The 27553-nt window shown below is 37.0% G+C and overlaps 2 protein-coding genes across 2 annotated transcripts; one reads left to right on the forward strand and one right to left on the reverse strand.

Moving 5' to 3' along the window:
* The first annotated feature begins 534 nt into the window (after nucleotides 1–534).
* LOC132068816 (leucine-rich repeat extensin-like protein 4) lies at nucleotides 535–1918 on the forward strand. The gene has a single exon (XM_059462550.1). The coding sequence runs from the start codon at nucleotides 677–679 to the stop codon at nucleotides 1898–1900; it is 1224 nt and encodes a 407-aa protein (XP_059318533.1). The 5' UTR covers nucleotides 535–676; the 3' UTR covers nucleotides 1901–1918.
* Nucleotides 1919–5359: 3441 nt separating this feature from the next.
* On the reverse strand, nucleotides 5360–27553 carry LOC132068817 (derlin-1). The gene is made up of 7 exons (XM_059462551.1): nucleotides 27342–27553; nucleotides 20737–20872; nucleotides 7183–7256; nucleotides 6961–7054; nucleotides 6629–6757; nucleotides 6364–6524; nucleotides 5360–5889 (listed from the first exon to the last, which is right to left on the reverse strand). The coding sequence occupies exons 1-7, from the start codon at nucleotides 27356–27358 to the stop codon at nucleotides 5664–5666; spliced, it is 837 nt and encodes a 278-aa protein (XP_059318534.1). The 5' UTR covers nucleotides 27359–27553; the 3' UTR covers nucleotides 5360–5663.

The following is a 27553-nucleotide window of genomic DNA, read 5'->3' on the forward strand; positions in this document are numbered from 1 at the left end:
CCAAAATAAGCTTTTTTCACCTCAATTTAAAAAAAGGCTAAAAACAAGGTGTCATTTACTAAGTTGCTCATATTTATTAGATTTTTATTTCGAATTGAGCACTACTAAATATAAGTAGTTCTTTAATACTCCCTCCGGATTAAAAAAAGAATCCACTTAGCCATTTGCACAACCCTTAATAAACTACTCACTCCAAGAAAAAAATATGTAATTGACTAAGCTATCCTAATTAAATAGGCACTGAAATTTGATCACATAACGCTTAATAGGGCCGAATCTAGAAAGACAAGGTTAATTGTTTCTTAATTTAATGAGTGGACACTTTTTTTTGCCCAAAAAAAAAGGCTAAATGGATTTTTTTTTTATCCGAAGGGAGTATAAGGGTATAATTAAAAATAATTACTCCACTAATTATTGTGTTGAATTCCTAAAGCAACAATTATTTTGGGATAATTTTTTTATGCTTAACCCACACTTATTTTAGGACGGAGGGAGTACAGTGAGACCATATTATAATAACTTAGCTAGAGATGCAATAAGCCTCATTGAAGAACCAGCAATTAATCCCCACATCGTCTCTCATCAATGCTACAATCTTATTTTGCACAACCTTACAAGAAAAAGTCCATAAAAAAAAAAATTAAAAAAAAGCTTCTTTTGACCGTTCACCTTAAAAATGGGGAGAAGTTTTCTTCTTGTTTTGCTCCTTCAAATCATAGTTACTGAAGTTGCTAGTGCTGGTGTTGGTGTTGGTGTTGGCATAGGTGGTGGGACTGGAGGTGTTTGGTTTGGTGGAGGGATTAACACTCCAGGACCAGGTGGAGTTCCTTCTAGCCAAAATTCAGCTTACACTGCTCTTCAAACATGGAAATCTGCAATAACTGATGACCCATTGGGAATCTTGAACAATTGGGTTGGTCCAAATGTGTGCACTTACAAAGGTATCTTTTGTTCACACTCTCAAGATTACATGGGCAACCCAACTGACCCTGTTGTTACAGGTATAGATCTCAATCATGCAAATCTTCAAGGCACTCTTGTTAAAGAACTGTCTTTCTTAACACAAATGTCTCTCCTTCACCTTAATACCAACAGATTTTCAGGCACAATCCCACAAACATTTAAAGATTTGTCATCTCTTGTTGAGTTAGACCTTAGTAACAACCATTTCTCTGGTCCTTTCCCTGCTACAGTTCTATACATCCCTAATCTTGTTTATTTAGATCTTAGATACAATAGTTTCTCAGGGCCAATTCCTGAAGATCTCTTCAACAAAAAACTTGATGCTATCTTTCTTAATAATAACCAGTTTGATGGTGAGTTGCCACAGAGTTTAGGGAATTCTCCTGCTTCAGTTATTAATTTTGCTAATAACAAGTTTAGTGGCAGTATTCCTTTTAGTTTGGGGTACATGGGTCCAAGAATTAAAGAGATTTTGTTCCTAAACAACCAGTTAAATGGTTGTATACCAGAAGGTGTGGGAATGTGGACAGATTTGCAAGTTCTTGATGTGAGTGCCAATTCACTAATGGGACATTTGCCAGATACAATTTCTTGCTTGAGTGGCATTGAAGTACTTAACTTGGCACATAACAAGTTGACTGGAGAGTTGCCTGACTTGGTTTGTTCAATAAGAAGCCTTGTGAATTTGTCTGTTGCTTATAATTTCTTCACTGAGTTGAGTCAAGATTGTGACAAACTTCCTTTAAGAAATGTTGGAATTGATTTCTCATTGAATTGTATTCCTGGAAGGCAAATGCAAAGGCCTCAACCTGAGTGTTCTGTGATTCCTGGTGGTAGTCTTAGTTGTCTTAGAGTACCTGCAGTTAAGCCTCTTGTTTGTGGAACAATCATTGGTGATGAAAAAACTACTAGTATTTCATCACCTCCTTCTAATTAATGGTATATTTTTTCTTCACTCTTTTTTGGGTTGGTATTTTCTGAGTGACAATTGAGCACTCTCACCAATGTTTAATGTTGTAAAGCTGGTTGTGTCCGTCTGTTTTAATTAGAGCACAGGGAAGTTATGACTTATACCTTCTAAATTTATTTCTCTTCATTGCTTTTTCATTTGACTGGATATGTTGTTGTTGCTTTTTCATTTCCTTATTTATTATTAAGTCACTCTTTTGTCCTGTCTCAAAGATTAGGCATTTTCATGAGCACTCGGATTTGTTTCCAAATATTTGACGCGTTAGAAAAGCAGATAGGCATTTACTATTTTTTTCAAGTCAGCCTTGCTACTCCAACTAGTGGCGTGTTAATTAAGTGAAATGTTAAACAAAATATGAAGGGTAGTTTAGAAAAATATTTTTTAATTAAATAAGACTATTAAATGTCTTTTAGAAGAAATTAAAAGAAATACAATGTGATCCGAAGGAGTAATATGTATACGTTATGTATTTGGAATGTCGAAAATATTTGATAATATTATATGCTTATAAGAATATTATTCTATAAATAATTGGAGAAAATCAAATTCGTTTAAGTATTGAATTTGTATAAGAGTACTTTTAATGTGATTTTTCTTTTATTAAACTCACTTATGAAGGGAGTAGTTTATAAATATTTTATTCAAGTCTTATATAATACTACTCTACTACCCAATTCAAAATAACGCATAAAAAGTTAAAGGGATTGGGAAGTAGATCTTCCTTGTGGGGATGTTGTGGGAATTTTTTATTGTCCACATCTTGAAAGGCAAATAAAGACTAAACAATGACAAAATGGTTGGAATTCTCTTCTTTTTTAAAAAAAAAAATAAAAAAAAAAAATAGTAGGCATGTGTAATTTTCCATCATAGGCCAAAATGGTTGGAATTCATGCTCAACAAAAAGCCACATTGTGGCACAGGTCACTCCTGCCCTCACTTCTTATGAAGATCATTTATTGTGTTTGAGCCTTCAACAACAACATTGAGGAGTAGAGCTTAAAACTTTTGTATCACATTGGAAGGAAAAAGAGAAAAAAAAAATAAGATAAAATAAAACCAAGTACTGGCGTACATGTGAACAATTTCACGTGGAAACAGATGACTTGGTTGCTGAAATGTCATTTTCCCAATTTTGTGACATCGATTTGCCCCCAATCACCAATGGTACCAAAAAGTTTATATAAGTAACATCTGCCTTTTACTTTAACAATTTAGTACTTTTTCAGATAAGTAACATCTGCCTTTTATTTTGACAATTTAGTACTTTTTCGGTCTTAATATATGCGATATAGTTTCATTAGATAATTAGTTTGAGAAAGAAAGGAACACTTTTGAAATTCATGATCTAAAATAATTCATAAATACTTGTATAGCTGTAAATCATTTCATTAAGTGTAAAAGAAAAAAATTTAAGTCAAATTATTTCTAAATATACTTTTTTTTTTTTTGGACGGACTACCAAAGAAAGTGCATCACTAAGCGAGTTTGGTTACAAATCTCTAGTGATTTTAGGGGTTTGGGGGTAGCAAGCTACACATAGATTAGTAATGCAGAAATTAATACTGCAAAAATTAGTAATACAGAAATTGTAATGCGGAGATTATTTCCTATTTAATTGTTAGTTTGACATATTATAAATTAGTATACAATATATAATTCAAAAATATTTGAATACATCTTAAACAAAATAAAAATGTTACTTATGATTATGTGGGTTAATTTTGTCATTTAAATATTTTTAATCCATATATTACTACTATTAGCATTAAATAATACATAAGTTTTCCCGTAACTTATGCATATTTTATTTATAAGATATTTTCAAATCCAAACAAAAACAAGCAACCAAATATCAGCGAATTCTGATTTCTATGCGGAGATATAATATTCTCCAAAACAAACCAAACTTTTTAATTATAATTTACCTTTAATTTAATGCTAATTTGTATGTGGGGATTAAATTTTCCAAAACCCAAACCAAACAACCCCTCGGTATTAGAAGAGCTAATACTTGCATAAAAATCAACCATACTTATAGAATGTTTGGTTGGATTTAGGAGATTTAATCACCACATAAATATCATTAACATTAATTAAAAACACTTTGTTGCACCTTTTTTCCGCCTTATAAATAATATACGCAAAGTTATGCGAGAATTTATGTGTTATTTTCTACGAGATAAAATGTGGAAAAGAAATACGGATATTAGTAATACATTTAAAACTGCCAAAAAGCTATAGTAGTCCCCATAATAGGAATAATTTTTTATTTTGTTTAAAAAGTAGATAATTATTTCAAACTATTATACTAATATGTAATATATCATAACTAAACACCCGACATGAAATAATTCATGCATTCTACGATCATTTCATTATCGGAAAAGGGTCAAATATAACCCTGTACTATCAGAAAAGGGCTAAATATACCCCTCGTTATACTTTAGGTCCAAATATGCCCCTGTCGTTATACTTTGGGGCTAAATATACCCCTCCTCCGTTAAGTTGTCCTAAGTGGACATGTATTCACACATGACATTAGCATTTTGATGATGTGGAGGCCACGTGGCATGCCACCTCACACCCCCAACTACCGCCGCCGCTGCCTCCATTAACCCGTCCAATACTCATTGTCTTGAATAAATAGATCTACGTTGGACTGTCAACTTGCAATTTTTCTGATTCATCACCAAGATTAATTAGGTACAAATCCGCCTTAGCCTAGAGTTTCTTATTAAAGATTGAAACCATGTGTTTATTTAAAGGCCGTTGTTGAAGAAGCTACGTGTGGTTGTCCTTTAGTTAGGTCCTTGTGTGGCATGCTTCCGTCAAGGCGCTGTCATCGTCGATATGACTACTTCCGAACCTACCCTAGCCGTCGAAATTCACTCCGCCGTCGGCTGCTCCGCTATGAACGCCCCCTTTGGGCGTAGTGATGATGTGAGGGGAGGAAGTAAAATGGGTTGGGGGTGTGAGGTGACATGCCACGTGACGTCCACCTCACTAAAATGCCAATGCCATATGTGAATATATGTCCACTTTGCACAACTTAACGGAGGAGGGGTATATTTGAACTCGTTATACCCAAAGTATAACGAGGGGTATATTTAACCCTTTTCGTTTCATTATTGATTCTTATATTACAATCTCTTCATCCACTATCCATCCATTCATTATTAATCTGTAAATTATAATCCTTGCATTATTAATTCTACACTGATAGTCATAATTAGTCTCAACCAAATGACCCTTTACTGTTTCACTTCTGGTTCCAAATTAAACTTTTTATTTTTTTGTTTTTTATTTTCAAGTGTGAATATATATATCCATATTGGGTGGTAGAAGCAAGGAATATATGACTCCAGCAGATGCTAAACTACCAAAGCATCCACTGTCAGTCTTCCATGGAAAATTAGCAAATATCTAAAAGAAAAAAATTTCACCTATCATCGTTGCTTTTCCCACGGATTGACATAATCTGTTTTCAGTTATCCCGTAAAATCTTCTACCAGGAAAATTTAGAAAGAAACGAATCTACACAATTAGTTTTTCTTCAGGGAGGGGGTTGATTACTGATGGTTATGCATTCATCTACGTTTCAACCTGCCATCGGCAGAATTACACCTTTCAACATTTTATATTTAAAAACAAAAACAAAAGACTCCCTTGCCTTGCGTTAACAATTCACTGTCGACTTAAGATACTGGTTGGGAGTGGAAAATGTAGTAATTCACCCACCAAGACGATATGATCTCCCTCTGAATGCTACACCAGAACCGTTATCAGGTTGCACAGGGTTCGTTGTTGCTACACCAGAACCCCTATCAGGTTGTGCAGGATAAGCTGTTGCTCCACCAACCCTATAAGATCTCCCTCTGAAAGTTGCACCAGAATTATCAGGTTGTGCAGGAGTAGCAGCTGGTGCACCAATCCTCCAATGCATAACCAGTTTATGTCTATGCATCACCAGTCAAAGAAATTTGCAGAAAAAAATATATTCATTTCTTAAGTGCAGAAAAAATGAGCATTTTCTTAACCTCCTCCTTTTGTTAAGATTTTGTTAGGTGGAAATCAGAAATAAAATCCAGATTAGCCAAGGACAACCTACCCAAAAAACAAAAAAAAAAAGGGGGCAGCCCGATGCACAAAGCATCCCGGGTTAGCAAAGTTCGGGGAAGGGCTGCACCTCAAGGGTGTGATGTAGACAACCTACCCTAATGCAACCATTAGTGGCTCCTTCCACGACTCGAACCCGTGGCCTATAGGTCACACGGAGACAACAAAATAAAATTTAGGTCTATGAAGCATTCAACTGCAATGACCTACCTCTCTGGTGCTGCTCTGTGAAAAGATACTAATATGGTGATTTCAAATAGCAAGTTAAAAGAACATCTAGATGACCATTGGTCAAACTGCAATCAAAAGGATACACCCACATTGGTGTCTTCAGCAAGTTCTTCCCAGTGGCAAGTGGATGCAACACGGTTAAGAAGTAATAGAGATGTCCAGCAATGATCCCCAAGAGATCTGGCAAAATTGGTGAACCAAAAATAACATCTAAACCCAGCATGGCCCAAGGCAAGTAAAATGCCTGCAAGTCGGATAGGAAGAAGCTTTTCACCAATGGACAATTAAGATAAAGAACATACGAACCAGAGAGGCTTGAAATATCTAAATGAAAGCACAGAAGCATACCTTTAAGGTCACAAGACCATAAATGTTGATATTAGCATTTGGGAATTCTCTACTCCAGACATACAGAAGCATGAAAACCAGCGAGATACCCAAGAACGGGGACCAGAAGAATGGGATTGCAGATAAAGCCTACAGCGAAACAACAAATTGAAAAAATGAAAGATTGGTTTTATGCGTATCAAAGGAATCAAACACCATCTTCACTGTAAAATAACCAGCAGAACTGTAAATAGGATAGCAAGGGGAAAAAGTATGAGGTCACAGCTAAAACAGGCTCATGTCTTGGCCTCTTGGGTAATTTACTCTCTAAATGTTCTTCAGCATCTACATACCAACAATGTCAAAGCTCCAAATATCATCATCCACAGAAAATCTGCTGTTCGTCTTTGAAAAGGTCCACTCTCCAGTTGCACTCCATATCTTGCTCTATAACATCAAGAAGCAACAATCATAATTATTTCTTAAAACGGTAAAAAGGAGACCTTTTTGCATTTCATATCTAATTGCATTCTTTAATAGCGCACGACTACCACTCAAAAGTGGTGAGTACTTACATCATTAAGAGGCGAATGCCAAAATTAATTGAGAACTTCCCAAGAAAGAAGAAATTTGCAATCAATCTCCATACCTGAACCAAATGTAGCATCCTATAATTATTTGAGAAAATAAAACATAAAAAAGGAATTACATGTATCAGGGGTACTCGAACAAAAAGCATTTCAGGCACCATGATCTAGGCACGTGCATGTGATGAAAAGTGTTCGTTTTCTGGCCTCAGCATCATTTAATTTAATGCAAATCAACAAAAGAACATTACTTACTATTATCTTTTGTGGAAGTAAAGACATGTAGCACAAGCCGAGAATTGTTAAGAGTAGGCATTGATTATTTGATTATCAAGAAATACTAGAAAATTCAACAATTCAATGATACGGTGCTTTAATCAAAACTATAAGTAGGCGTTTTCCTAAAACTAAAATATTTAATACCGTTATAAAGTAAAAGCATTGTAATAAAATAAAGTAGCAAGAACAGAGATAGAGAGAGAAAAAAGTAACTTTTCTTTCCTTTTCGATTTTTTTTTTTTTTTTTTTTTGTATTGCTATTTGCAATCCCTTTTATAGGCATAAATCGGTACAAGACTTGGAGAAGTCATCCTTCTACGGTAGTAAGAGTGGGGTCCATCACATGGGCATCCACATATATGAATTATTTACAACATTCCCCATGGATGTCCATGTAAAAAAGAAATTCTAGCCCAAAAAAAAAAAAAAAAGTGTACCTAGTTAGTCGTAATACGCATTGCTTTCTGCCTCATTAAAAACTTTACCGGTAAACCAAGTAGGACAAAACCTTGGTTAAGGAAAAGAAAATGCAGCGCATATTTTACTCTCCGGATGAAAACATCATTTAGTGTCTCGGAGACGACGCATTCCAATCTTGTATATCAGCTTCACTGTGAACATATCTGTCAAACTATCACTTGAACGAACACCTATATCACCGTTCTAGCGAAGAACATGAGTTAAAAAAATTTGGTGAAATATGTTTTGTTCCATCTCCTTTAAGGTAGTCTCCTCTTAGTTGAGCTATGCATGCAGGATTGTCTTCGTATAATGTTGCTGGAATATGCCTCTCCAATGAAAGGCCACATGTTTCCTGGATGTCTTATGTTATTGATCTCAACCAAATGCATTCTCGACTTGCTTCATGAATGGCTATTATCTCTGCATGCTTGGAAGAAGTAGCAACCATAGATTATTTTGTTAAACGTCATGATATGGTTGTACCTCCACATGTAAATAAATAACCTGCCTAAGATCGACCTTTATATGGATTAATGGTCCCTCGGAGGTATTTAAATATATGCTTTATACCATTCTAGTTTCTTGACATCATCGGAAAGAATTATTTATCATGGTCCTTGGTGCAGAAATTCATCTTGACGCTAAAGGTCTTGGGAATAATATTAAACAAGGAAATGAAGCATCAACTCAAGATAGCAATACCAAGCCATTCGGGGTGACATAAGGTTAGTATCCCCGAAAACATTATGGAGCTAACATGAACATCATCAAGCCTTGGCCAAGATACAAAAATATACATAGGATCTCTCATCTAGCTTACTTAACATAATATGGAAGGAAGGAACATGGACATTGCTCACTTAGAGTAGAATCGTTTCTTTTGGGACGTTCGTTTGCATATACATGTAGTTGGACTCATGCCATAGAAGAACAGAAGCCTTAACATACCTTTATGACGCTTCGCTTGCTTGCCACAACAACCTGCTCGTTATGCTTCAATCTCAACCTATAATCATAAGCCAATGCTGTTATCACAATTTGCCAATCCTAATTTTACGTATCTAAGTGACAGGTAATTTCTACGATAATTCGGGCAGCATTTCCTACATTTTTCAGATCCATGATGACCATAATAATAACAACAACCCATCCTAATTCAAGTTCATATAACTCAATTTATAGTCAGTAGGCCGATACCTCGAGCAACAAGCTCGGTTTACACTCCACAAGGCTATTCCTTTTCTTTTTTTTTAAGTTATAATTGATTATAATTACAAGGTAATCAGTTTACAACTTCAATTTCCAGCTATATCCATCATTACATCTTTCCCTACCAATCCAACAAGCTATCATAATCAATTCCAAATTCTAGTGTCGAATTCATGGATTTCTCATTTGCATGTTCAAATCCCAAGCTATATACACCTAATTCCAAATAAAGGAGATGGAATCTTACCTCAATTGACTTCAACACCCAATCCTAGCCTAAAACCACATCCACTCCAAGAACGAGAAGAAGAACGATGATCCTGCAATGTTTACGAACTTCCGAGACCCAACTTGCATAGATTACTCTTGGATTATGATTTATATGGTAAATATATAGAGCGAGAGAAAGAAAGCTGATATGTAGAAAGAAGAAAGAGCAAATTTGGGGGTGAGTTGGCATGAAAATTTTCGGCCTTAGCACCTATATATACTAAACCCACCGCCTCAATGTGGGCCATATTTTTGAATGGGCCGTACCGAGTACAGTACTTCTTTGATTTGCGAACCGTCTGTTGCATTGGAAAGAAGACTCTCTGAACTTGAATTTAGATAGATGATGCATCCCATAGCTCCTTATATACTAGGAGATATACCTCCTGATAGTTGGACCAAAATCCTGTCCAGAATTCTGCCTAATTTTCCCCGAATTCCGACGAACTTAAATTTCTTCCATTTGCTTGATCCCGAAACCTTCCCAATCATGCTTATGAACCTTCTTAACTTTGGGTATAACGTAGTTGTGCCACTTGAACGCTTACGACACTTCCGCCCTTACGCTTCCATGGCCTCAACTCCCGGCGCAAATTAGCATACGGAGGGACGAAATGTAACATCCCCCCCCCCCCACCCAAAAGAACATTCGTCCTCGAATGTTGGGGTATATGGAACGAGTATTTCGTCGCGAACATTACTCCAATCTTGTTAACAGTAACATCCATCCTTTGTGCTATGCATACACACCAATCTCATATACTTCCCTTCCTAAAATGAGAATAGACTAAGCCATCTTTTACCTTATGAGCTTGTTCCGTTTCTGTCTTCTGACGATCGTTACCTCCTGCTTGGTATAAACGAAAGTACTTTAGACCTTATTTCCTTTTTGACTTCCTCTGTCATCTCCTTGGTGTTCTTATTCCTTCACGATGTTTCTACCAACGTCACATTCTAAACTTTAGGTTTGCGACCTGGTAATCCCGATACCGTAACTGACTTTTTGGACAGCTTCAATCGAAACACACGGGAAGGATCTCTGATATATCCTCGTAACAACAATATGTAGAGTACCGAATAATCGGATTCTGACCTCGAAAGAATTTTAATTCATGAATTAATTGCCTTAACTACCCAACAACTCAATATGGCTCGGAGTACCGAGGACTTTTGCCCATTCCGATTTCTTCGATCATCCTGCCGGAATCTTCCAGATCTCCACCTCAAACTCCAACCTCTGGCCCTAAGCCCTTGATCATGATTTCCGTAGGCTCCGGGCTACTTGCATTTGACTGTTGATCAAGTTCGCTACCCTTACTGGTTGAAGAACTAAGCAGACCCATACTATCCCGTTTTCCTGATTTTCAAACCATCCAACTGAAAGCCTGCTTTTTGCATCCACACCCACTCTCATAAGGCACCGTCTCAGTGTTGGGCCCTGGCTATTGCTGTAACCCACTCGATAAACAATGGGCATCATTCCCGGTGGTTCGAAACCTAAACCTTTCTAAAATGACTTCTAGGAGGTAGCCACGAAACGAGCCCCTCCGTTCAATGTGATAAAACCGACTCACCGAATAAGGTCCAAAGTACTTTCATTTATACCAAGCAGGAGGTAGTGATGGTCAGAAGACAGAAACGGAACGAGCTCATAAGGTAAAAGATGACTTAGTCTATTCTCATTTTACGAAGGGAAGTATATGAGATTGGCGTCTATGCGATGGGCAAGTAAGGCGACATAGCACAAAGGATGGATGTTACTATTAGCAGGATCGGGGCAACGTTCGCGACGAAATACTCATTCCATATACCCCAACATTCGAGGACGAATGTTCCTAAGGGAGAGAAGAATGTTACATCCCGTCCCCCCGTATGCTAATTCGCGCCGGGAGTTAAGGCCACAGAAGCGTAAGGGCGGAAGTGTCATAAGAGTTCAAATGGCACAACTACGTTAGTCCCAAGGTTAAGGAGGTTCATAAGCATGATTGGTAAGTATGGAAAGGTTTCGGATCAAGCAAATCGAAGAAATTTAAGTTCGTCGGAATTCAGGGAAAATTAGGCGGAATTCTAGACATGATTTTGGCCCAACTTTCAGGGGGCATCTCTCCTAGTATATAAGGAATTATGGGCCTTCTTTCCAATGCAACAGACAGTTTGCAAATCAGAGTAGTACTATGCCCGCTACGGCCCGTACAAAATACGGCCCACATTGAGGCGGTGGGTTTGGTATATATAGGTGCTAAGGCCAAAAATTTTCCCCACATTGAGGCTGTGGGTTTGGTATATATAGGTGCTAAGGCCGAAAATTTTCATTCCAACTACCCCAAATTGGCTCATCCTCCTCTCTAAATATCAACTTTCTCTCTTTTTATATATACCATATAGATCATAATCCAAGAGTAATCTACGCAAGTTGGGTCTCGGAAGTTCTTAAACATTGTGGGATCATTGTTCTTCTTATTCTTGGAGTGGATGTGGTTTGGGCTAGGATTGGGTGTTGTTGAAGCCAATTGAGGTAAGATTCCATCTCCTTTACTTGGAATTAGGTGTATCTAGCTTGGGATTTGAACATGCAAATGAGAAATCCATGAATTCGACACTAGAATTTGGAATTGATTATGATAGCTTGTTGGGTTTGTTGGGATAGATGTAGTGATGGATATAGTTGGAAATTGGAGTTGTAAAACTAATTACCTTATAAATATAATCAATTATAGCTCGTATGAAAAAAGGAATAGCCTTATGGAGGGTAAACTGAGCTTGTCACTCGAGGTATCGAGCTATTGACCATAAATTGAGTTATATGAACTTGAGTTAGGATGGGATGTTGTTATTATGGTCCTCATGGATCTGGAAAATGTAAGAAATACAAGGGAAATGCTGCCCGAATTATCATAGAAATTACCCGTCACTTAGATACGTAAAATTAGGATTGGCAAATTGTGATAAAAGCATTATTCTATGATTATAGGTCGAGATTGAAGCATAACGAGCGGGTTGTTGTGGCAAGAAAGCGAAGCGTCATAAAGGTATGTTAAGGCTTCTTCATCTCCTTTCTTCTATGGCATGGCAGGAGTCCAACTACACGTATATGCAAACGAACGTCCCACAAGAAACGATTCTACTCTAAGTCCCAAGAATGTCCATATTCCTTCCTTCCATATTATGTTAAGCTAGATGCTCCCATCTTGATGTTAACATGAAAGGCTATGAAATCATATGTAGGTATATTCTTGTATCTTGCCAAGGCTTGATGATGTTCATGTTAGCTCCATAATGTTTTCGAGGGATACCGACCTTATATCACCCCGAATGGCTTGGTATTGCTAATCCATGTGTTTCATGCATCATGTATATGCATAAGATAACACCCCGGGCTATAATCGGCGGGCATGGCACTAATCTGCGCTATATATGTATATTATAACACCCCGGGCTATAACGGTGGGCATGGCACTAGGGTGCAATTACACCACTGCAGTTGCGCATGTTATATGATGAGATGAGCCCCAAAGAGCAGCATATATGATATGATACTAGCCCACAGAGGCCTATATATGTATATGTATATGTAAAAGAGTCTGCATGCATAATGTACGCCCACAGAGGCATCGAGGTTCCAGATTGTTTCCTTCCGGTCTTCCTTACTCATGTTATCTATACTTATGTTATGTTTATGTCATGTTTATCCTGCCTTACATACTCGGTACACTTTCTGTACTGTTTTCCCTTGCGGGGACACTACATTCATGCCCGCAGGTCCGACTCCTCAAATTGACGTACCCCATCGGTAGGTTGCTCCAGTTCAGCAGTCGACCACCCAATTCCACTACTTCGGACTTGCTTTGCTGTCATTTTGGTATGCACTGTATATATTTATATTTTGGATATGGCAGAGCCTTGTCCGGACTGTTATGTCAGTTAGATGCACTCTTAGAGGCTCGTAGACATGTGTCCTGTGCACAGGTTTCTTATGTATAGCCTTGTCAGCTCATGACTAGTATGTAAAGCTTTTGGTATGGCCTTGTTATGACTTATGCATCCTTGTGGTGGCCTTGTTGGCCCGTGTACATATATGTATGGTTATAGTCCATGCTTCGCAAGTTGATGATGGTTGACATAATTTCTACTCGTTAGTCCGGTATACGTAGGCCTTGTCGGCCCGGGTGTTGTGAGCAATGTATGACAATTTTTTTTTTTTTTTGGATGACATGGGAACCCACACCCGCTGCCCTTCGGGTGCGCACTGGGTAAACCTAGCTTTGTGCAATAGCTCGCAAACCACACATGAGAGACAACCCACACTAGGCAAGCCTCGTGCGATGAACTCGACCCAGAAGGCAAATCCCATGCGACAGGGGGTTTCGAACCTGAGACCCCCATTATGAAAGCCTCATGCTCAACCGAGTCACCCTTGCAGCTAATGTATGACAGATATTACAAGCACTGTTTAGGAAGGCAAGCACCTTACGCCTTTTGGCGTGAGGAGAGGCGTGCCATTAACAGCCAAGGTGTGATGTTTTTGGAAAGGCAAGGTCGAGGCGAGAAGGGAGAGCATGGCGAGCTATGGCGAATGGCGAGCATGGCAACACCTTTTAATTAAACAAAAAAAAAAAACGCGTGTAACTTAAAACAATACAGAAAAAGAGAGCAAAAGATTAATTTTTACCTAGGGTTTCACTTTTAGTTGTCTCGTCTTCCATCTTCCTCGGCCCCTTTGCCGCTAGGGTTTCGGGTAAGCCTTTCTTTTCTTCTTCTTCTTTTTTTCTTTCTTTATTTGACTTTTTTTTGGGAGCCGGCGACGTTAGCCTTTTCGGGCGGATCGACTTTTCCCAAGAAGCGGGTGGTGACCCGATTCCGGCAAATTTTTTGTTTCCATTTCAGTATTGTTATTCATTCAAGTTATATGAATTTTTGCCTTTTATTGTTATATAAACAAATTTCAATCATGTTGAGTATGAAATATTTGCTAGTATTTTGTCGAGTAATTGAGTTTTTGGGTATTTATAATTCTCGCCTCGCTTCTAAAAAGCGCTCGCCTCGCCACGCCACGCCTCACCATGAGGCGTGAGGCTAGCCCTTGTCGCCGCGCCTCGCCTCGCCTCTCACCATCCTCAACACTGATTACAAGTAGGCGCTTGGCCTTATGGTCGGGTGCCAGTCATGCCCGAAGGCTATGATTTTCCTTCGACATTATCTTCGTGAAGATTAAAAGCTGAAAATTTAATTGTGAAATATCCACTTGAATTATGGATTAATTCGAAGGATCGATATGACTACCCAAAACTTACGATATTACCAAAAGCTTGATATGAGTGGATACACCTTCGGTTCCAAGTTTTTTAAAATCACAATTGAGTATAATTTTGTTAGTCACAAAGAAAGTTCTATATTAAAATTATGTGGAGACATTATCTCTGATGAGAACTTACTGGAGAAAACTTCTATGACTTTTCATGCTTCAAATATGCTGCTACAACAGCGATACCGTGAAAAGAGATTTAAGAAATATTCTCAATTAATTACATGCCTATTTGTGGCTGAGCAGAATAATACTTTGTTAAGAAAAATCATCAAGCCCGTCCCACTAGATCTACTCCATTCCCTAAAGCGAATGTTATAGCAACATATAATCAGTCTGAAAGAAAACAAAATGATTCCCGTGGTCGCGGACGTCATAATGGTGGACATAAGCATGAGAACGATAAGGGTTCTCAAGGTAATCCTTCAACAGGCAAAGTCAAAATTTGTCACCGATGTGGTATGAAAGGTCATTGGCCACGTGTTTGCCATACGCCCGATCATTTTGTCAAACTTTATCATGCCTCCCTCAAAACGAAAGAAAATAATGTGGAGGCGCACTTGACCTTTCGAAATGATGATGATGAAACAACTCCCTCAAACAAATATGATGATATTGAGGCAAACCTTACTTATAAAGATGATGACTTTAAAGCCCTCCCAAAATTTTACTCATTTGGTAAGTGGAGACTTCTACGGTGATATTGACTGAGGAACTGGTCATCTCACTGGGGAATAAAACTATAAATGTATTTCCTAAAGCATCATGTCTTGCTAGTTTCTACATTCTAGTGCAGTTTGTTAATGTTTCTTTTGTTGTTAGTTTTCACATTTCTTATACTGTGCCTATTATTTTTATGAAAAATATGAAAATTTCTCATTCATCAGTTGGACCCAAGATCAATTACAATGATATATGTCTTATAGATAGTGCTACAACACACAACATTTTAAGAGATACAAAATATTACTCTTATTTGGTGATGAAAGAAGCCAATGTTAATACAATATTTGGTAGTACAAGACCAACTAAAGGCTTCAGAAAAGCTAATTTATTACTAACCGAAGGAACAAATTTGGCATTGATAAAGCATTATACTGTAGTGAATCTCAAAGAAACTTACTCCTCCCTCCGTCCCAAAAAGATTGTCTTCCTTTCCTTTTTTGTCTGTCCCGAAAAGATTGGCACCTTTCTATATTTAGAAGCAAGTTAACTTTATCAGATGATTAACAGCCACACAAATATCTAAGGCTTGTTTTGGACCACACATTTCAAAAGTATTCCTTTATTTCTTCAACTTTGTGCCAAGTCAAATTAAGACAATCTTTTTGGGACGGAGGGAGTAAGTTTCAAAGACATTCGCCAAAATGGCAATCATATTAAGACTACAAATGATGAAAAGATTGAATATTTTTATATTACTACAAAAGATGGCAAGTAAGAAATATATGCTTGAAACATTACCCGCTCTTTCCAGCATTTATTACACAAGTACTAGCATGGTTGAAACACAAGTCATAGTAAACCAGAAGTTTACTAATTCAAATGATTTTATTATTTGAATGCCCAGTTGGGCCATCCCAATTCTAATATGATGTGCAAAATAATTGAGAATTCATTTGGGCACTTTTTGAAAAACTAGAAGATTCTTCGGTTTAAGAATTTCGCTTGTGCTGCATGTTCTCAAGGCAAATTGATTACTAGACCATCAGCAATTAAAGTTGGGATTGAATCCTCTGCATTTCTGAAACGTATACAAGGTGATATATATGGGCCCATTCACCAAACAGGGCCAAATATACCCCTGTACTATGAGAAACTGAGGGAGTACTAAATATGTGTACTCCTTAAAGAGAAGTGTTCAAAGCACATTATATATCAACGAACATCCAAGGGGAAGTGTTGCAATATATATATATGTCCATTAGTTGGCAATAGGCTTGAGACTATTTGCCTAAGAGCCTTAGGGACAAAGGGAAAATTTGTGGTGAACAGATTTTGATAAGTTTTTCCTTGTCTATTCTGTAACTTGGAGTCCAGGTTCTTGTATCTATAAAAAGGGAGTTATTCTCCCAATTGTAGACACCACAAACAAGTGAAATACAAAGTTTCTCCCCTTTCTCATCAAGCTTTTCTTCTTTGCAATTATATAGTTTTATAACATGTTATTAGTGTTTTAAATAATTCATATGGTGGATGCCCATGTAATGGACCCCACTCTTACTATTGTAGAAGAATGATTTCTCCAAGTCTTGTTACCTTTTTATGCCTATAAAAGGCATTGCAAATAGCAATGTAAAACACACTCAAAAAGGAAAGAAAAGTTACTACTTTGTGTTTCTCTCTGTTATTGCTACTTTATTTTATTACACTGCTTTTATTTTATAACACATCATATCCTGAGTTCTTAGGAGACACGAAACCAAGTCTAGTATGAACCATGGCCATTTGATCATAGCGTGACTAGTAACCTCCTTGGCCCCTTGGTTGTTTTTTTTTTGTGGGGGGGGGGGGGGGGGGGGGAGGGGTTGGTGCAGTAGAGGATCGTTCTAAGCCCTAACTATGGTGCTTGAGTGGTCTAATGACTGTCTGAATGACTTCATTTTTATTATTTTCAGGTACCTGAACCGCGCCCGAGGTTTTATAATTGTTGTCTTGTTGCTCTTCTAGAGCAGCTTCCTCCACATTATGACCATTTTGAGATCGTTTGCTCCTTTTCTTTTTCGAGATTTTAATCTTTGAAATCGATCGGTCTACCACGTTTTAAGCGTGGTTTAGACTCATTTGCCTTAGTTGATCATCCTACCGGGACATAACTCAAATTGGAGCATTATCAGCTGGAATATGAGATTTAGTAACTCTTGATAGGTCAGTGAATGCATTTTGCAATTGATTTCAAATTTTTTTTCAGTATTTGCAATATTTGGCAAATAGATTATCTTTTGAACTTCCAGTTCACATTGATTTGTACAAGGATCTAAATGAGATAATGAGATAATGACAATGCATTCCAATCTATCTCCTTTTTCAACTGCTTTTTTTCTCCCCCTAATGCTGGGTATATTGATGCATCAAAATGGCAATCAACACGTAAATAAATCTCCAGTCATATGTTCCAAATATTATATAATACAAGGAGATTCATACCCAACACATATTCCCAATCTTCTTTGGGAATCCATCTTTGATTGGAACATACACCGCACGTCCAAATATTCTAAGATGGGAAATATTTGGCTCCTAAACAAAAGTCAATTGTAATGGGGAGACATTATGATAACTTATAGGCCTGATCCGTACAAGAATTGTTGCATGCAAAATAGCATGACCCGATATCGAAATGGGAAGTTTTGTTCTTATAAGCATTGGTCTAGCAATTAATTGGAGGTGTTTGATCAATGATTCTGCTAGACCATATTGAGTATGAACATGAGCACCACCGTTTTCCCAATTGATATACAATAATCATTAAACGCTTGAGATGTAAGCTCGCCGGCATTATCAAGACAAATTGTCTTAATTGCATAATCTAAAAATTGTGCTCTTAACCTTATATTTGAGCAAGCAATCTCGCAAATGCCAAATTGTGAGTTGATAATAAACACACATGTGACCATCTTGTAGATGCATCTATTAAAACCATATCATATTTAAATGCTCCACGTGGTAGGTGAATGGGCCAACATAATACGTTTCAAGAATGCAAGGGATTCAATCCCAACTTCATCGTTGATGGTCTAGTAATCAATTTGTCTTGAGAAAATACAGCACAAGAGAATTTCTTAAATGGAAGAATCTTCTGATACTTCATTGAGTGCCCATATAAATTCTCAATTATGTTGCGCATCATATTAGAACCTGAATGGCCCAACCGGTCATGCCAAAGAATAAAGTCATTTGATTTAGTAAACTTCTGGTTTACTATGGCATGTGTTTCAACCATGCTAATACTCGTGTAGTATAAGCCGGAAGAAAGACCGGATAACTTTTCAAGCACATATTTCTTACCCGACATCATTGTAGTAATATAGAGATATTCAATCTTTTCATCATTTGTAGTCTCACTATGATAGCCATTTTGATGAATGTCTTCGAAACTTAGTAAGTTTCTTTGAGACTTACTATAATATAATGCTTTATCAATTATCAAATTTGTTCCTTCAGTCAGTAATAGATTAGCTTTTCCTCAGCTTTCAATTAATCTTGTACTACCATATATTGTATTAACATTGACTTCTTTCATCACCAAATAAGAGAAATATTTCTTATCTCTTAATTTGGTGCTCGTTTTAGCACTATCTATATAAGACATATATCATCGTAATTGATCTTGAGTCCAACTGATGACTAGAAATTTCCATATTCTTCATAAAAATACAATGCACATTATAAGAAACGTGAAAACTAACAACAAAGAAACATTAAGAAACTGCACTAGAAATGTATAAACTAGCAAGACATGATGCTTTAGGATATACATTTAAGAAAGAAGAACCTAGTTGCAAACATAAGGGAATACAACAAATTTTCTTATAGTTTTATTCCCCAATGAGATGATCAGTTCTTCCGTCAATATCATCATAGAAGTCTCCAGCTTCTAAATGAGTAGTATTTGACAGACCTTTAAAATCATCTTTATAAGCAAGATTTGCCTCGATATCATCATATTTGTTTGAGGGGACTGCTTCATCATCATTTCGAAAGGTCAAGTGCGCCACTACATTATTTTCTTTTCTTTTGAAGGAGGCTTGGTAAAGTTTGACACGGTACGACAAATACGTGCCTGATGACTTTTCATATCACATCGGTGGCAAATATTGACTTTACCTCCTAAATTATGATTAAGGTATAATCCAATTCTACAAGGAACAGGAGTTCAAGACATGATAACTTTACCATATTTGAGCACATGGAATTAGCTTGGGATTAGGAGAAGAAGAGGTCGTACGCGTGAGTCAAATCCAAGTCCAACAAGGATTGGGTTCTTGCAATTAATTGAACCAAGTCTTGGTTCGATTGGCAGAACTAAAAGAGGCTATTCTACTCCTATATAAAGCATCACATTGGTGCTTGTTGAAGACGAGAGACTCAACTACAAAGAGAGAATAAGAGCGAGATCTTATAACTGAGTGTTCTTCAGCTTGAGAGAATAAACTACGACAAAGAACCTGTGCCTATCAAGTATAATCTTTATAGTTCTTGTTGCTTAGTTTAATTCTACAAGTTTATTTGTAACCTTTACATTTGTAATGATTTGTATTAGGTTGTTATTGGGTTGTAAGGAACTTCATAGACTGTGTAGAGTCTCTGAAGAAGGTGGAGAAAGTACCAACAATTAGTAAGAATTGTTGAGGTTTGGGGTAGGGGCTGTTAGAGACAGTTCCTTAGGTGTAGATGGCGTTGCAACATTAAAAGTTGCTTGTGTTATAGTGGAGAGTTGGGGAAAGCCTATTGAGATAGGTCGTGGTTTTTGCCTCACTTGAGCAAAGGAGTTTTCCATGTGAAAATAATTGTGTTGATCTATTATTCCATAGGGGCTGTTAGAGACAGTTCCTTAGGTGTACATGGCGTTGTAACATTAAAAGTTGCTTGTGTTATAGTGGAGAGTTGGGGAAAGCCTATTGAGATAGGTCGTGGTTTTTGCCTCACTTGAGCAAAGGAGTTTTCCATGTGAAAATAATTGTGTTGATCTATTATTCCGTACTTTACCTTCTTGCATAATTGCTGAAAGAACCACGTTCTTTCAGTTTATAGATCGCAGCAAATTAACACTTATGTATGTCTATACATCCCATAAGAAAGGGTATTTATATAATGAATCTTATAACAAAATTAAGGAAAGACAATCAATTAGAATAAAAAAAGAATTATATTCTTGTAATTACGCGAGGAAAATAAAGTCTCCTCATGTTAATTAATTGACACAATCAGCAGTGTATTGTATGATATATTTTGGTGTCTGGTTAGAGTCGTAAAGATGCTAATATACAATGTTTATAAGTCAATGTAAGGATATCTACCTGATACTTAGAGAATACTAGCTCATATAATAATGCAATATCATCCGGACGGCACAATCCCAACTGAGATGCAGCTGTAAACAACAGACAAGCAGTTCCGTAAGCCTTGCTTATAGGCGGAAGTGATTTATAGAACCTGCAATGAGAGAATCAATTAGATTTTGTTGTGAAAATATCACATGGAAGATCATAAAGTATAAAGCAGAAAGCATTTATAGCAATGACCAGAAGATGGACGAAAGCTAGCCAAATGGATAAAAACATGGAAAGCAAAAGATAACAAAGCTAAACGCCAAAGGTTATAGGTAGGAGGACAGCACCCCAAAGCTATCAATTTACTCCAACTCTCAAATCAGTACACACATATATTCCAAACTTCTCCTTTCTTTGGAAATGACATAAGCATTAGATTCTAAAGGACCTCTCACTTGAGCACACACCACAGAAAGATAAGTTTCAGAATTTGTACAACTGCACAGCGCAAACATGAAGTTGCCACAGATAAATGCTTAACAATAAGCAGCAACAGAATCCATTGGACCTCAGATTTAGGAGGAATCGCCAATATTGAAAGAAAATAACCCCATTACCCAAGAGTTAACCGATAGCGAAACTATTAGAAGAGGTAGACTCTTTCAGGTACAACAGTGGCAGCTCATAGTGAACTATATTACAATCCCCACTCTAGCAAAATAGAAATGGTTAACAGTTTCCAGGCAGTTAATATGGAGCCAAAATACCAATAAAATTGACCTGTCTTTAGGGAAAGAAATGCATAAGGCTTGTCTCATGCAATTTTAAATAAGTTGTCTCATGCAAGATAATGTACAAAGAGGTCAGAATAGGACAAAATAGATGCTACATGCAAGAAAAGATGTTGTCATATTTACCTTCACTATTTAGAGGTGACAGGCATCTGGGAAGTATTTCTTTGACTGTTTGGCTTAAGCAGTGCAATGCTCTACACCGTCAAAGGTGCCTTACCAAGCTGGATCAGATGGAGGACAAAAGAACTAACCAAAAACATGTGATCTCAACTCTAAAATGCATTTCGTGGACAGTGTGGAAGTAATGGGATGCCAGATGTTTTTGCGGAAGATCAGTGTCATGTCATATTAGGGAAATACAGATGACAAAGCACAACTCATTGATGAAGATGAAGATAAATAACATTCAATAAAGATGGACACTAGCTCATCAAGCACTTACATTCTTTTTTTTTTTTTTTTTTTTTTTTTTTTTTTTGAAAGAGGAAACATCCTTTTCTCTTTGTTTTGTTGATATAATATCAACTCTTTCTATTTATTTTAGCCATGGAAGGACTTAACAGTATGACGAGAATTGCTCTACAAAACAGGTGGATAAGAGGTTTCAAGATTAGAGGTGGAGGGAGGAGGGCATGGAAATCTTTCAATTGCTTTATGCAAATGACACAATAATTTTTTGTGAGCCAGTAGTCGACCAGATCCAATACATCAGAGTAATGTTGGTAATTTTTTAAGCTACCTCTGGTTTGAAAGTGAATTGGAGGAAAACCAGTCTACTTCCCATAAAAGAAGTTGCCCACATACAAATTCTGGCTGATATACTTGGCTGCAGGGTGGACAATTTGCCTACTGTGTGTTTAGGCATGCCTCTTGGCAGTAGGCATAAGGATGTGGAGATTTGGGATAGCATAGTGGAGAAGACAGAGAAGAGACTAGCACAGTGGAAGGCACAATTCATTTCTTTAGGGGGAAGAATCACTTTAATCAATTCTGTTCTTGATTCTCTTCCAACTCATGTGATGTCTTTATTCCCCACTCCATCCTGTGTGGCGAAGAAGCCTAACAGATTGAGGAGGGATTTTTTGTGGAAAGGAAACAAAGAGGGTAGAGGTTAAATTTAGTGAAATGGGATGTAGCACAGCTGAGCAAGAGCCAAGGTGGTCTTGGCATCAGAAACTTGAAGATACAAAACAACTGTTTGCTAATGAAGTGGTTATGGAGGTTCAGTAGTGAGGAAACAGCTTTGTGGAGGGAAGTCATTCTACATAAATTTGGCCAAACCAGCCCTTGGTGTTCCAATGAGGTCAATACAACTTATGGAGTGGGAGTGTGGAGATCAATCAGATCTCTATGGTCAAAACTGCAGGGGAATACTAGCATTAAGGTGGGAAATGGCACCAGAACTAGGTTTTGGAAGGATATCTGGATAGGTCATGCTTCTTTAATGGACTCCTTTCCTGACTTATTTTTGCTGAGCAACAAACCTGATGTCAATATCAATGATTATTGGTCTCCTCAAGGTTGGAACTTATCTTTCAGGAGAAATTTGAATGATTGGGAAGTGGGGAGAGTGGCAAACCTATTAAAGGAGATTGAGGGTTTTTCTGGCATTTCAACTGAGGCAGATTCATTGAGGTGGAGACATACTATGGATGGAATTTTCTCAGTCAACAAGATCTACCAGAATGAGATTAATGCAGAGGTGGGGAGCAGTACAAGGACTTGGAAGAATATCTGGAAAAGTTAACTAAGGTGAAATGCTTTACATGGTTGTTGGCCAAAAGGGCTTGTCTCACTCATGAAGTACTACGAAAGAAGCATATGCCAGTAGTGACCAGATGTTTTTTATGCAATGAGACTGGAGAGACCAACAATCATATATTCCTTCATTGCAAATTCACTGCTCAAATATGGACTATGTTCTTCAGTCTCACAAAGATCAAGTGGACAATGCCCGAGCACACTGCAGATCCGATGAGTTGCTGGATTAGAAGAGGGGGCAGTAAGACTCAGAAGAAGTGGTGGAGGATTATACCATCCTGCATTTGGTGGACTGTTTGGAAGGAGAGGAAGTAGATGATCTGGTAGATTTCTTAGGAGCCCTATAAATCTGTTTTTTTCTTTCTTTTTTTTTTTTTCCTTTTTTTTTTTTTTTTTTTTTTTTTGGATGACATGAGAGCCCTCAGCGCTACCCTTCGGGTGCGCACAGGGTAAACCCAGCTCCTGTGCAATAGCCCGCAAAACACACAGGAGAGATAACCCGCACTAGGCAAGCCCCGTGCGACGAGCTCGACCCAGAAGGCAAATCATAAATCTGTTTTTTTTTTCTTTTCTTTTCTTTCTTTCTGTTGAACTCTGTGTTTTTGGAGGTGGCCAGCATACCCTTAATGCTGAGGATTAATGCTGAGGAATACAATAGTATCAGTTTCAAAAAAAAATAAAAAAAAATTAACATTTTGTCATGTACCATTTATCCAATTCCTGCTCTACCCCATGATAATGTCAAATGATTTTAATATTCACAAAACTTACTTCAGCTGGAATGAAAATTTTCGAATTCCAGCATATCACCATCACATTAAAAGTAGTGTTAAGATGTTTTGAATTTTAGGAAGTTGGTCCATGATTATTTTTCTTCCTGAGTATGTTGAATCTAAGGTTTAAACATGGAGGGTTTCAAACAATATTTAAGGCTTGATTCAAACATGTTGAGTAGAAGAATCAAGTTTGATAAGTTTGAAACTTTGAATTTTCAGATGGGGTTTATGCTAACCATATGCCTGTATAATCTGAATCATCAAATTGGGTGTGTGCTAACCATATGCAGATAAATTGTGGCACTCCATTTCATCTGCTGATACATTGTTATGGGGAACAAATAACTCTTTCACTTTGAAAGATTGTTATCATCATATATGCTGCCAGAATCAGATCACTGAGCTTTGGCCCTGGAAACTTATTTGGAAGACCAAAATGCCTACCAAGATCATCTGCTTTTGTTGGATTGTCGTCCAGGAAACGTGTTTAACAATAGATAATCTGAACAAAAAAGGCCTCGAACTGGAAGATAAGTGCTATATGTGTCAAAATAGCCCAGAAACAGTCAATCACCTGCTCCTTCACTGTGCAGTGGCAAAGGACCTATGGAATATGTTCTGCTGTATTTTTGGCTAATAGGTCATGCCCCAAATTGTGAAAGAGGCTTATGCAGGCTGGAATTCATGGAGAGTTGATAAGTCCATCAAGAAAGTCTGGGTGATGATCCCTGGAGTTATTTTTTGGAGTTTATGGACTGAAAGGAACCGTAGATGTTTTGATGGGATTTCAACTCCAAACCACTCTCTTAAAGCTAGTTGTCTATTTCTTCTATTCAGCTGGGTTAATCAAACCCCTGTATTTAGCACTGAACATTTTTTGGACTTTGTTAGCTCTCTAGTGCTAGTTTGACATATTGTAAAGAAGCTAACAACTATTGCTTGTGCTCTCTGTGAGCCCTTTTGTTTCTCTTGTAATTCTGCATCTACTTGATGCCTATCTATGAAACACCTTACTTCATCAAAAAAAAAAAAAAAAAAAAAAAAAGCCCAAGGTATTATATTCATGCAAAGGCATTTTTCACAACTATTAATATACCATAATTGTGTTGTTTCCCGTTCGTTCGGAATGTCAATAACAAATATAATGTCAGAATGTAAGTTATCATGTATTTATCCCTATATGGGTTGAGATGGATGAAGTGATGAGGCCCATGTACACTTATGGTATGTTCAGATATTCTCTCAATGATTAAGCAAGATACAATGGCCAAGCTAGTTTAAGCATGCATGAGTGTGACAAAGGCAAGCTTCCGCGCGACGACTTCTTAGCGAGAAGTTTGAATGAAGATGAAGTCAACCACCATACAACCAAATGCTAGTGCCTAAAAGAGTCATTGTGTTGAATGATGCAGCTGGTAATGGAAGGTAATTCTGAGATCAAATGGAATATGCAGCACAACTCACACAAGCTCGGACAAAGTGCGTGAACTAAGCAAAATTCTAGAGAGCTCAAGAAATTCCACATCACAAAGTTGCCATGAAGCCAGAGAGATGCAAGTAAGAGCTAGCCAAGGTGATACCACTGATAAGATCATGTATTGTTTTTTAGTGATTGAAAAGTGGTACTGAAAACTGCTTAGTCAAATTTGTTCAAGATGAAGCAAGTCTCCTATGTTAGAAAATTCAAGCCAAGGCAGATATCTATTAAGAGGTCTTGAATTTTCAGGAAATCAACAATTGCTGATTTTCTTCCTATGTTTTTGGATATCCAAATATTGATGGTTAAATTCAAACATGGAGGATATGAACTAATCTAGATTGCTTGATTCAAACATGCTGAATATAAGATTCAAATTTTATAAGCTTGAATGGTGTGAAGGCTTCGAGTCTCCAAATGGCGTGTACTAACAATATGCCTATAAATTGATGCTCCCTCTCTGATTTTAAGTCATAGAAGGAGATAAAGAGAATTATAAGTGAGAGTTAGAAAGAGTTATATCTGTAGGACAACATTAAAGAATGAAATATTTGGACATTTCCTGAGTAAATTAGAGTGTTATCCGTAATTTGTATTCTCTCCGGCTTTTATTATACCATAATTCTTCATCACCCCAGACATAATTGGCCGAATACATAATTCCTGGTTTCACAGTTCATCTTTCCGTACGTATTATCCTGCTCATATCAAATGTACCATTCAATCCTCTCCACGGCATAACAAAACGGGGCCCTCCCTTCCAAACAGTGGAGCACCTAAATGCTGCAACCTATAGTATCATTCATTAGCATCAACCTATACTTTCAGTTAATTATTGCCTCTTCTAGCTGTAATTTTTTTTTTTTCCTTGTCATACAAAAGATTGTTTTGAGTTCCCCAAAACGAGCTTATTTAAAAAAAAAAAAAATGCTTATTTCAGCGGTTTGATAGTGATTTAATTTGATGTGTATAAACGGATGGCGCTTTTAACCAAATACAATTGATCAGAGGAAGTTTTGGCCCTTTTCCATTTTATTATAAACCGTCATTTTGGTCCAAAAGAAAACTGTGGGGGCTTTTTTGGCTCAATAGGTGGACGGAGGGTATTTTTAAACTAAATCCAACAGCTCAGGGACAGTTTTGGCCCTTTTCCGTAATATATTGTTCCTCTTATGCATTTCTGTTATGCCATTACCTCTACAAGACATACTAATAGCTTCTACTCTCAAAAATCAAGGATTTCTGGTTGTTAATTTGGGTATTATTAAACAAAGAGCAAGCAACTGTCCACCCAGAATGTTAATTCCATCATTTAAACAGAAAACTTAATTGAGAATTCTATTACTTCAGGCTACTAAACTAAAATTTCCAAATAGTCCAAACATCACACAACCAAAAGTTGCATAATATATCCGATCAAACAAGGCAAAATCCTCAATAATGGGCACCTAACCCACTGAAAAGTCCCAAGAGCTCAATATATAGAACACAAAGTTGAGAGTATTTGATAAAGAAAATAATAGAATTAGCATCAGATTACACATATACTGTCACATTCATTGAAATCAGGTGTGTCACACTACCGAGAATTACATACTATATTCAAATAATACCAAAATAATAATAATAATAATAATAATAATAATAATAATAATAATAATAATAATAATAATAATAATAAAGAACCACTAGCCAAGAGAGCATAGAATTAAAAAAGAGAACCCTAAAGTGGCTAAAAAGCCTTAATTGGTTAAACATATGGAGGAACAGAGAGTTGAGAGCATTTGATAATGAAAAAACAATTAAGCGTGAAGGGGAACTTACTCTGCAGGAGATGACATCGTAAATTCAGAAAGCAATTGAGAGGTTGTTCTGAGGAAAAGATATTCAATTGAGGACAACAAAGAAGATATTGGTAATAACGATTTCTACGAGAGAGAATGGGTTGTTTTTCTTTTCCAAATTCCAGAATCTACTCGATGTGATTTATAGTTATTAGAAGGGAAGAAATGGGCAAACTTTTTTTTCTTTTATTT

The sequence above is a fragment of the Lycium ferocissimum genome, chromosome 8, assembly GCF_029784015.1.
Source record: "Lycium ferocissimum isolate CSIRO_LF1 chromosome 8, AGI_CSIRO_Lferr_CH_V1, whole genome shotgun sequence".
Taxonomy (NCBI): domain Eukaryota; kingdom Viridiplantae; phylum Streptophyta; class Magnoliopsida; order Solanales; family Solanaceae; genus Lycium; species Lycium ferocissimum.

Bases quoted from the DNA above. Each gene is read 5' to 3' on its own strand.
- LOC132068816 (XM_059462550.1), top strand. From the start codon at position 677: ATGGGGAGAAGTTTTCTTCTTGTTTTGCTCCTTCAAATCATAGTTACT.
- LOC132068817 (XM_059462551.1), bottom strand. The intron at 7,055-7,182 runs GTAAGTACTCAC...TTGATGTTATAG, and splicing joins GGCATTCGCCTCTTAATGAT to AGCAAGATATGGAGTGCAAC. The intron at 6,525-6,628 runs GTATGCTTCTGT...TCCGACTTGCAG, and splicing joins ATGGTCTTGTGACCTTAAAG to GCATTTTACTTGCCTTGGGC.